This window comes from Malaclemys terrapin, chromosome 4, assembly GCF_027887155.1.
Source record: "Malaclemys terrapin pileata isolate rMalTer1 chromosome 4, rMalTer1.hap1, whole genome shotgun sequence".
Lineage (NCBI taxonomy): Eukaryota > Metazoa > Chordata > Testudines > Emydidae > Malaclemys > Malaclemys terrapin.
In genome coordinates, this window is record NC_071508.1 from 143,719,873 (window position 1) to 143,732,185 (window position 12,313).

Below are 12,313 nucleotides of genomic sequence, written 5' to 3' on the forward strand. Positions count from 1 at the left end.
TGCCCCCTGACAGCTCCCCCCCAGAACTCCCAGCCCCCTACCCCCCCGCTCCTTGTCCCCTGACTGCCCCCTCCTGGGACCCCTGCTCCTAACTTCCCTCCAGAACCCCACCCCCTACCTAAGACTCCCTGTTCCTTGTCCCCTAACTGCCCCCTCCTAAGACCCCCCCCCAACTGCCCACCAGGACCCTACCCCCTACCTGTACCCTGACTGCCCAAAACTTTCTCCACTCCCCCCAAAAAGCCCCCCCCCGTTTCTTGACTGCCCCCTCCAGAACCTCCCTGCCCCTTCTCCTGCCCCCCCTTACCCTGCTGCTCAGAACAGGGTGTTGGGCTCTGTGCGAGCCGGACACGTGGCTAAGCTCCCCAGCACAACAAAACCCGGTCCCTGGCCCTGCACAACAAAACCCGGTCCCTGGCCCGGACCGGGTTGCAGGGGAGAGCAGCCCTTGTATCAGCACAAAGTGCTCTCGCTCCCGTTTTGCTACGCTGCATGGCAGTAACCGCTCCCAGTTGCAAAAGGGGAGGGCTGCACTTTGTGCTGAGACACTTGCTCAGAATGCAGGGCGGAGCTCCTCTCCAGCTGCTCCGGAGTCCAGCCCGGGACTTTCCTGCAGCCCTCCCAGCCGCTCCGGGGGAGGGGGGAAATCCCGGACATTGTGAGTGCTTTACAAATTCCCCCCGGACGATATTTTTAGCACAAAAAGGAGGACATGTCCGGGTAAATCCGGACGAATGGTAACCCTAGTCTAAACCCAAATCAATCCGTTTTACCCTGCATAAAGCTTATACAGGGCAAACGCAAATTGTTTGCCCTCTATAACACTGATAGAGAGATATGCACAGTTGTTTGCTCCCCCAGGTATTAATACATACTCTGAGTAAATTACTAAGTAAAAAGTGATTTTATTAAATACAGAAAATAGGATTTAAGTGGTCCCAAGTAGTAACAGACAGAACAAAGTAAGTCACCAAGCAAACTAAAATAAAATGCGCAAATCTATGTCTAATCAAACTGAATACAGATAATCTCACCCTCAGAGATGCTTCAGTAAGTTTTTCTCAGACTGGACACCTTCCAGGCCTGGGCACAATTCTTTCCCCTGGTATAGCTCTTGTTGCAGCTCAGGTGATAGCTAGGGGATTCTTCATGATGGCTCTTCTCCACCCTTGTTCTCTTCCACCCCTTTATATATCTTTTGCATAAGGCGGGAACCCTTTGTCCCTCTGGGTTTCCACCCCACCCTCACTGGAAAAGCACCAGGTTAAAGATGGATTCCAGGTCAGGTGACATGATCACATGTCACTGCAAGACTTCATTACCCACTTGCCAGCACACACCTATACAGGAAGACTCATAGGTAAACACAGCCATCTGCAGACAATGGGAGTCATCAAGATTCCAAACCACCATTAATGGCCCACACTTTGCATAATTACAATAGGCCCTCAGAGTTATAGTTCATATTTCTAGTTTTAGATACAAGAGTGGTACATTTATACAAATAGGATGATCACACTCAGTACATTATAAGCTTTGTAATGATACCTTACAAGAGACCTTTTGCATGAAGCATATCCCAGTTACATTATATTCACTTTTTATTATGTTTTTATAAAACCATATAGACTGCACATCGTCACAGGGCCCATCTAATCTCAGCGTATAGCAAAGGAAGGATTTCTCCATTCCCCATCACTACAGACAGAACAACTTTCTTATCCCACGCAGGCTATTGCCAGATCTGCTTGGTGGAGAAGCTCCCACTGAAGCCCCTTGTCGGTCAAATACCAGCAGGTTCTTCCTTCCACTGGAAGTTCAGATTTTGGATGTTTACGAGCCGCCCTATGCGCTGGCCGTGTTCGGGCTCCTAGAAGGCTGGACTTGTAGGGGAACTTGCATTCTGTGCTCAGCCCAGCAGCCGGGGTATGTGGCTGCAGCAGGGGGTGCGATTCCCAGCCTGGGTAGAGAGACTCCTGCTAGCTTGCTGAAAATAGCAGCATGGACACTGAGGCACTAGCAGCCTGAGCTCAGACCCAGGGGAGCGGGGCAGGCTTGGACTAGACCACCACCACCACGTCCACTGCTACATGAGTTTGCCTACCCGCACTGGAAATGACACTCCCAGCTGCACTGCAGACATAACCTAAGAGTTCTAAGCACGTCACCATGAACGAACTGAAGCCACAATTGAACTTTAAATCACAACTAACATTTGAACTTCGCGCTTAAAGTGGCCATTTTGCCGAAATCACTTTCATCATTCCCAGTGCAAGAGTGCAAGGGGAAGGGGCAGCAAGCCCGTGGAGACACGGACCAAAAACTTTACCATAAAGAGACTGTTAATTTCACATTTTAAGCCGACATTGCCAATGAACACAATCCATCTGAACAGAACATTTACAGAGTTCTGTGAAATAGACTGTGTCACGTTCTCTGGTAGGCTCCCTTCCCCCCCCGCCAATCATCCCATGCTATTTTCCGGCAACTTTGCTTTGAAGTGAATAACTTACCCTAATAGGCAGCAGGTTTAAAACAAACAAAAGGAAGTATTGCTTCACACAATGCACAGTCAACCTGTGGAACTCCTTGCCAGAGGATGTTGTGAAGGCCAAGACTATAACAGGGTTCAAAAAAAGAACTAGATACATTCATGGAGGATAGATCCAGCAATGGCTATTAGCCAGGATGGGCAGGGATGGTGTCCCTAGCCTCTGTTTGCCAGAAGCTGGGAATGGGCGACAGGGAATGGATCATCTGATGATTACCTGTTCTGTTCATTCCCTCTGGGGCACTTGGCATTGGCCACTGTCAGAGAACAGGATACTGGGCTAGATGGACTTTTGGTCTGACCCAGTATGGCCGTTCTTACGAACGGAGATAAGAATTTATTTTTAAAAACACCATCTTTTTTTCCCCTGAGACCGTCAGAGAAAACTTTCGTAAGTGGATCCCTGTACGGATGCACAAATGTGTATCCACAGCCAATCCGCAAAAATTGTCTGCGGATTTGCAGGGCTCTATCCCGGGGGCTGGGCTGAGGCTCCAAGGCATTGCCCCGCTGGAGCCCAGTTGGGGAGAGCCACATGGGCAGCTGTGGGGAGCCTGCATGGAGTCACGGACCCTCCACCTGCGCTCGGCCAGACAGGCAGCCTGGGGGGCGGGTACACGGCCAGGGTGGCTCTGAACCGCTCCTCCCCCACACCGCAGGCAGATGTTCTGCCACAGCTCCCTGGCTAGGCTCCACGCTGGCCTGGCCAAGGGGAGACCTGTGGAGCTGCCCAGGGAAAGGGGAGGGTCCACTGCAGCTCCCCATTGCTGCCTGCCTCTTACCATCAGAGCCCTGCACGGATACATTGGTACCCGCAGAAATGGTACACGGATATCCATGGACATAAAGTGGATACCCGCGGATTTGCAGGGCTCTATTCATAAGTTTCCCAGTTTGTGTTGCAGTGTCTGTTTGTAGATGACCTCTGAAGGGAACAGACTGGGCCTTGTACCAGACACAGACCACCACCAGCATGCAAATATAGCCTGGTGCTATTCCTTCAGGGAGGAAGGCATGGAACTTTCCTGGCAATGCCAATAAGTCAAGAAAAACGGAAGCACTTTCTGAATAATAAGCATCCCTTTAATTGCTGACACCATTACAAAAACCGATTACATTAGCAACCAAAAAAGGAGTGTTTACTTGAGGCTGAAGTCAGAGGCAGCTACTCCCAAAATGTATCTAAGTAAAACAGTGTACAACATCAGTATTAAAATGTTATATTTATTCCATGGTCATCTCCCCGCTGGATTTTTCTGAACAAGTTTTACTGAGCAAAATAAAAGATAAAAGATTATACATTTACCGTATCTCCAGGAATGTAGAGGTCTAATTATCCAAACAATTTTTATTATAAAACTAAATTCTGGAGGTGTCTACAGAGTTTTTCTTCTTTAAATCAGTAGTCTAACAAGAATTAGAAAAGACAAAACTCTGTTCAGTGTTTGACGAAGTAGAAAGGGTGAAAACATAAATAAGGCTTTAATTTGGCAAAATATAATACAATGCCTTCTGCTATCCTCAAATTAATGATTCCCCTGTGACTTCATTCTGCAAGAGAAAGAAAAAAAAATCCACTTAAGCCAAGGAGTTTACAAATAATTACTGCTCAAAGAAATTCATGTACAGCAAACGTTAGTTGAGAGGGTCATCCCCAAAACTGAGCTAGTGGTCACCTCAGTGGTGAAGTCTAGGACAGCATGGAGGCCAACGCCCAGTGGGTTGGGAGGATGATAGCAAAAAGTGATCATCATTCTATTGTTTATAATGCCTCGTTACCCAAGGTACAAAGCAGCTCTGAAGACACTTGAGCTTCCTGACCCCCTCAGAAGACAGAAGCCATTGAGATAAAACCATGGATGCTAAGAGGAGGAAGAAGAAAGTATCTGTTCTAAATACAAGGGTGGGACAGCTCAGACACTAACTTCACTGAACCTCCCCTGTGTTCACGACCTAAAAACTAATGGTTAATTCTTATAAACTGAACCTTAAACTCTGTTTAGTCTGCTATAGTAGCTCTTTCCATTCAGCCTGTGGCCTTCGCAGTCCTCCATCTCTCTAACTTTTAGCTGTCTCAAGTCTGATGGGTTCTGTGAGAAGGTTCCAACACCTCAGGCTTGTCCAACCTTCTGTCAGCTCCGGCCACCTGACAGGTCGTCAGCACTAGGTGGTCAGCTATGGAAGGCCCCTGGTTTTTAAAAGGTAGCTTTGTATGAAAGCATGCAAACCCAATAACACAAAAACAGGTGTCACTATGCCCCCAGCCTGAAACTTAAGTATTTCATATCACAGTGACTATTCCATACTTCCACTGCACGCTCAGTAAAATCTCACTCGGTTATTTTGATACCCATTCCAAAGATACATCAGTATGTATGATCTTTTGCACTGCAGCAGGCACTATGGAAGCAAATAAGACTGCTGTGTGGAAGAGACAAACATCTGTCAATAGAGGCAGAGAGAAAAAGAGGTGTGATTGTCAAGTCACAACCATGCAGTGAGCCCTCAGGCCTAGAAAGAGGAGCAGAAAAGGCTGAGATCTGAGAAGGCTGAATGGAGGAGGGACCAAAAAAGGAGTAAAAATAGGTCTGGTACCCCTTACAAGTTTTGACAGAGCCTCTCTAAAACATCAGACTTAACAGACGCCAGTCTTGTTAAAACCCACTTGTCATGAAGTTAGAGAATGCTTGTCTGAGACAGATATTGCAGTGTAGACATACCCAGGTTAAGACACCCACAGCTGGCCCATGACAGCTGAATCAGGCTTGGGCTGTGGGGCTATAACACTGCAGTGTAGACAGCTGATTTTGGGCTGGAGTCCACGGTCTGGGACCCTCCTCTCTGGTGGGGTCTCACAGTTCGGGCTCTAGCCCCAGCCCGGACCACTACACTGCAATTTTATAGCCCCACAGCCCGAGCCCCACGAGCCTGATTCAGCTGACATGGGCCGGCTGTGGGTGTCTTACTGCAGTGTAGACATACCCCAGGTTACAGCTAAAGTATCCATTTCCTACCTACTAGCTGATAGTGTTCTTTTCCCTTTGAGAGCATTTGGCTTATTGACACAACCAGCTTCTTGACGTGTCCTACATCCTGGCTCAGAGTCACTGCCAGGTTTAGTCTTTTTTCAGTCAATTCCTGAAACGGGAGTGAAAAAAGGAATCATTAATAGCTCATTTACAATCAAATTACTGAGAGACCAGAACTAGATTCTCCATCCAAAATGACGCCTTCTTACGCACCGGTATACACCATGCAACTGTGACAACAAACAGGGGTCTCCCCACACAGAGAACACGGGAGAAAGTGAAGGGTCCGTTGAGTGGTGACTTACAATTGCAGTGGGTTAGCCTCAGTGTGTCAGTGTCGGACTGTTGGCAGCTTAGTACCAAATAACCAGCAGGTCTCACTGAATATCTGATCAGAGTACAGGATGCACGCCATGAGGCATGTCTATTGGGGACTGAGATAGCATGGTTAGCAAGGGGAGCCAGAATGCAGCAATCTGACAACGATTATAGCAACTACCGTGCATGAGGCAAGTCAGTCTGTACCCAACTGTGTCCAGAAGGACCCAGCTGGCGGCCTGGAGGAGTTCTGTATACGTGTAATTCTAATCGACATGTTGCTAGTGATGGGTGGGAGGGGCAGAGGAAATGGGTTATCTAGTTTACATTAGGTGATGGCCCCCTGCCCTTCCCCATAAGCTGGCGAACAAGGCACCAATGCATTTTATAAAGAGCTTGGTTTCCATATGGATCTTGTTATTAGCAGCATATAGTGGTGGTCATGCCCTGGGGCACAGAGCTCCAGCTCCTATTTGCTGGAGACGGCGCACAGTTCTAGTCCCAAGAGCAGAAAGCTGGCCTAGTATCAGCAGCTCAGATTCGTCACTGAGGGAGGAGAGAGCACTCCGATTCTGGCTCCGAACACCTGCTTAGCCGTCTGCTGGCTGGCTGCTCACACTCCCTCTGCCTCCATGGATGGTTTCTTAGCCCAGCCCCGGGTAGAATCTATGGACTGACTCTCTATCCCGTTCGGTGCACTTCGCTGCACTCACCACATTTTAAAACAATTGGACCTAAAGTTAAGAAGGTTCTCAAACCGACAGCTGAAAGAGAGGACTATAAAATCTAACAAGCTCTAGAAAGAGGTCACTCTCCTGACGCAATCAAAATAGTGTCAGCACTATTTATTTATCCCAAATTCATAGTTTGCATAAATAGGTGACATGCCCTGGGTTTTTCAACTTCACTATCCATTTATTCTGGATTCCGGAAGTCAAACTTGCTCAGGCAAAACTAGAACCAAACCGGATATAAACCCCTATTTAGACTGCAAATATTTATTACTTTCACCAGACGATTCCACATAAGCCCATCATACAAAAAAATTGAGATGTTACTATTTTCACTCAGCTCAGTAAACTCGGCAGCTGGAAGACACTGGGGGAGCTTTCATCTGCAAGTATCCACAAGTTTAAAAAAACCTGACTTCAGTGACTGCAATTATTCCAATACTCAGCTGGAATACAGAAAGGCACTGAGTGAAATTTTCAAAAGTGTCCAGCATTAGCTTAACTCTGCTCTCACCATATCATTATGAATTTTGACATTGACTTCACTGGGAACAGTTACACCAATGCTTAGTACTTCTGAAAAACCCACCCTATTAGTTATGGGGAAATTACAATGACAAGTTCAGACAGAACCACTTTTAGAGGTGTTGAATATTAAGATATGGTTTTTAAGAGGTCCTCATCCTATGTTATCAGAACTAGTTCAATCACCACTAGATAATCTACTGAAGGGTAAGATTTTTGTAATAATCAAGTCTTAAAATATACAGCTTTAGTAAATGGTTTGTCCAAAGCGGAAAACGACCATGGAAAAAAATATGTATCCCACTGGGCTAAGATTATGACTGGATGCATCAAAAATCAACGAAGGACACTAAAATCAAACCTCCCAGCTCTGTCCTGGTGTCCCAACTAATCTAAGACATGTAGGTTGGTAAGAACATGAGAGAGCTACGTTTGCACATTAAGAGATCTGCAAACATGTTTCTCTACTGTAAAAATAACTGGTAATCTACATTAAATAACGTAGCCACTATAAGTGATCAGACAATTAAAATCGATGTATGTTGAACCTCAGCACTATCTCAAGTGTTTAACATGGATCAATAAGTATGATTCCAAGTTTGACTTGCAGTCTAGCAAATTAATGAGCCACAATTAACTGACAGCTGCATATGAGAGCACAACATATGGATTACACAATAATGTACAACTGGGACAGCTCCTCTCTTATGGTAATAGGTAAATGCTGTTTTTTATTCGCTCTTACACCCCTTCCCCTCCAGTGGAGAACTCTCCGCTCTCACTCTCTAATTCTGTCTGCTTCTCTTCCTTTCATATTCATTGTATAATTTCGTTTCACTAACAGGGACTGGCTAGAACTCTTGTATTATTCATACCTCTTGGGGCCAAATCCCAATTCCCCCTCTTAGACGTGGGCTCAACCCGACACAGCCACAGTTACAATTTCAGGGCTGCAATACGCTCGCTGCTGTGCCCTCCCCCCACTCGTAATTCTCCACCGCGAGGAAGAAAAGATTCTGACTGGTGCATCCACCATCATCCTCTCCTCCGCAGCTGGTGAAGAGGAGGGAATCTGTGCCAACTACTCCCTCGCTGCAAGCTTCCCACAGCCTGCCGCCACCAGCTCCTCTGCACTCAGCTCTCCCTGGGCAGGTGGGGAAGCAGTGTTTGCCCCTTGTACACGCTCTAAAAAGCCCTCAGATAAAAAGATGTTGGAAAAGGAGCCAAAAGAAAACTCCCATCCTATGTGTGCCTGCCGCTCTCATCTTCCTGTCCAGACAGAGAGCAAGCCCAGTGCTTAATCTCAGTCACTGACTGCAGAGGGCACTTCAAGTATTTAGCGCTGCAGTAGGGTTTTACGTTAGGATTCAGAGATTAGAAATGGGTAAGACTGCAACTGTGCTTTCAAAGGAGTGTACTCGCTAGGTAAGAAAGTGTCCAGATGTCTGTGCACTATTCGAGCTCACACAGCTCCTCTCTGAATTCAGACCTGGCATGTCCCGAGTGCTCAGTGAGGCGTCTTTGAAGCCATCTGAGTGAGCCAGGTGTTATAACGCTAAAGCAATGAGTTTAAATGTGCAATGGTTCAAGTGTAGTTTCCTTTTTAGTTAAGCAACCATAATTCAGAACTGACGGAGCAAAGAAGATCCTGCCTCAGTGCAGCTGGCCTCTGCGTGGAACATGACTGAATCTCCTGACTTGTTTGCTTGACATCTCTGTATGTTTGCCAACTCTCTGTATCACAAGGGATCTTCCCAGTCCTGAAGCTTAAATAGCTTCATGGGACCAGATGTGTCTTTGGCTGCGGGCTCTGTAGCTTGTGATGCACCAGTCAAGCAGTGTCAATGACTGACTGCTTTCTACTCTGTCATTCATTGCGTCTAATGACTGCAGAGCAAGGATTCTTCTATAGTGCTCTGTGGAGAGCTCTGCTCCATTAGGCTTCTGAAGTCACTTTTACCTTCAGTAGCAAAATGGAATCAACTGAAATTGCTTGTGCCATCAACATCGGCAGCTCCGTCCCGTCAAATACACCGGACCCTCACTCGAACGCGGGATTTGGGATCCACGCGCAGTACTGCGTTAACGCGGGGACCACATTATAGTGGAGACCGCGTTTAAATGAATTTCAATGAAAGTAATTAAATTTGGGATCCACGGCCGCAACCACGTTCTATGCGAATTCGCGCTATATAGACGCGCATTCTAGTGAGGGTCCGGTGTATGACATTTCTTCCACCCTTTGACATAATGGAGCTGCTGGGATGTCAAAAGCTGAAGCAGACCTCCCCTGACATGGTTTAGCTCTTTAGCCCAATTTGCATGCACCAACATGGCATGTGTGGGCTCACGATAGACATCCAAGATGTTTAACCAAGTCAGGCCTTCACAGACATTCACAGCTTGATGTTGGTTGTCCAACTCTGTAGCCGCCAAAATATTTCAGCTGTAACCTTTCGATGATGAGAATCACAAAATAGCCCCCCACTCCAGAAAGCTGCCACACTGCAGCGCAAAGGGATTCTCCGGATCACTGCTTACTGAAATGCAGACCAACGAGATTCTGCTGCCACGCCGGACCAGGGTCATCATGCTCCCAGTGGCCCGGCATCAGCTAAAGCGGGACTAAGACACTTTCAGTGGGGTGATGCGCTCCTCCCTGTGGTTCGTAGGCTCTGACTGAAGGGGTTAAGCATGCGTGCAGCAATACTGAGGCAGAACAAGGTGCCAGTCTCCATGTGGAATTACATGCTTCAGAGTGCCCATCAAATGCTTAATGTTTGAAGCTTATTTAGTTACAGGAAGATCATTTTTAAGTGTCCCTTCATGAGGGAGAAGCGCTGTTAAAACTCTTCCCACCTGCCTGCACCCAAAGAACCACGCCAATTTTATTTCCATTTTGAAAACCCTGGCTCGTGAGTCAACCTTCTGGCCCCACCCCCAAAGGTGAACTTGAAAGATAAGGGAGTCATGGTGCAAACACTGGCCGAGCCCAAGTGTAAACACTCTTGTGATCCTGAGCAGTGAGAGGACACAGCTCAAGGAGGAAGCACTTCTGACGTTTGTCTAGGCTAGGCAAATCTCCTGACCCAATTTCAGTGCCAGTGGAATATTGTACGTTCTGCAGTTACAGCTCATTTCTCAGAGTTAACACTTGCGTAAGATCTGAATTATCCTTGGAGACGGACTCAAAGAAAACACTCACCGGCTCTGAGCAACCATCACTGTTCTCAATAACATTGGCATCCCCGGCAGCTTTTCCTATTTCCCTCTCAAGAGATGCCAGTGACTCTTGGGCCTGTAGGGAAAAAAAACAGAGGCAGCAATTAAAGGATGGAAAGAAAACCACCTGTCTAACCGCTAATGTTAGACACACAGGAAATAAGTGTTCCGGAGGAAAATCTGTTTTATGTCATGTTCGCTCAGGGGACCACGCCATTCATTGAGATTGACAGGTCTTCTTACAATCAGGTATTTTGCATGTCAGGCTGGCTACACGTGAAAGTTATGCTAGTGGGGAATTTTAATAGCCTTGTGTCAAGTTTAGGAAAAAAGGTTCAACAGCAGAGAGTTTAATGTGAAAGACTAACTTGAATAAGCATCTGAAACCCAATTAGTGTATCTGCCATTTATATAGAATACAATAAAAATCCTCTAGGATGGAGTGACTTTATTGCTGTTACTGTGGGAATTAATCAACACAGACACCCCATACATTATGGTTACTGCACCATCACTTGCTTTGGTATTCTTCCACCTTAGAAAAAGTTAAATAAGACCACTGATATCTTTTTAATGCATCCCTGCACCCAGAAAGCAGAGCTGCCGTAGTCTTTTGCCCTTCTCTCCAATTGCAATGTCCACCCTGCCAACAATGCTGGCTTGCAGACCTACCTCTACTAAAGATGTCTTCATCTGTCCAAACTAAAAGCCTGGTGTGTCTGATATCTCCTCAAGGATATCTGGCCGTCAGCTGAAGCTCAACCGAGCTTTCAATCTTCCCCACCAAGGCCTCCCTGCTTCTTCCTCTCAATCACTGGACCACCACCACCATCCTGCCTGTCACTCAGACTCACAACCTGGGTGTCATCATCAACTCAGACCTCTACATTCTCCTATCCAGGCAAGGCTTAAATCTTGCCAATTTTTTCTGCATAACGTCTATAAGATACGGCCTTTCCTATCCATCCGCTTAGCGAAAATTCCTGTCCAGGCTCTCAGCTCGATTACTGCAACATGCTTCTCTGCGACCTTGACAAACGCAATCCATTCTGAATGCTCCCGCAAAGATCAATTTCCTCGCCTGTCATTTTGACCCCTCTCTTTGCACCCCTCCACTGGTTCTACCTTCTCTATCACAGCGAATCTAAGCTACTGGTCTTCGTTTTCAAGGCCTATCATTCACTAACAAGATGTTGACCCCAGCCTCCATCACCCACTTGTTCAATTTTCAAACAAGCACCTTGGTGCTTTTGTCCACGCTGCTGCTCCTCACTCTTGGGAGAAGCTCCCCATAAACACCTGCAAAGCTACCTCTTCAGGGTCTTTCAAAACCATCCTTAGAACACGCTTTTTCCATGATGCCTACAAAAAAACCTAACAGTTCGGCTCTGGTGCAATGAGACCACTGCCGTCCATGCTCACCTACACGGTCTCATTGATGCCTTGAACTCCCCTGTCTGTCTGTACCCATCTATTGTCCCTTGTCTGAAATTGTAAGGGCTTTGGGGCAGGGACCATCTCTTTGTTCTGTTTGTATAGCACGCAGCACAGAGGGGTCCTGGTGCAAAGCTGGGGATACCATAATCCAAACCATCATCTACAACCCTCAGAGTAGCTAGAGAGAGCACACACAACTTTAAATGTTACTGAGAAGAGCTGTTCTTTACATCAGGATCTCAGTGGAACACACTGATGTGTCATATGAAACTCTTCCCAAAATTAAAAGACTGGTCTTACAACTGGAAACACTCCTTCAGCAAAACAGGAAGAGCAAGAGGGTTATATCCATGTGGACTTGAAAAATAAGGGCTAGAACCTGCCCTATTCTAATGCACTCTGCTTTCGCACTTCTCCCACAGCACTGAAGGGCATTAAAGCTGCCCTAAATGAGAAGCTAAGGGTTCCCTCAGCATGGGAGAGTGACAAGTGGCCTCATG

At 46.8% G+C, this 12,313-nt stretch overlaps 1 protein-coding gene across 11 annotated transcripts in view; it reads right to left on the reverse strand.

Moving 5' to 3' along the window:
- Nucleotides 1–3,609: 3,609 nt before the first annotated feature.
- The window catches only part of KTN1 (kinectin 1), a 110,665-nt gene continuing 101,961 nt past the window's right edge, over nt 3,610–12,313 (reverse strand). For 10 of the 11 annotated variants that reach the window (XM_054025039.1, XM_054025038.1, XM_054025044.1 and 7 more), the window contains 3 exons: nt 10,360–10,452; nt 5,570–5,689; nt 3,610–4,102 (listed from right to left, as the gene is read on the reverse strand). In XM_054025039.1, coding sequence (XP_053881014.1) covers nt 4,073–4,102; nt 5,570–5,689; nt 10,360–10,452 — 243 coding nt within the window. In that variant the 3' untranslated portion in view covers nt 3,610–4,072. Of the gene's footprint in view, nt 4,103–5,565; nt 5,690–10,359; nt 10,453–12,313 lie in introns of all 11 variants that reach the window. The other variant, XM_054025041.1, reaches the window with a different exon arrangement.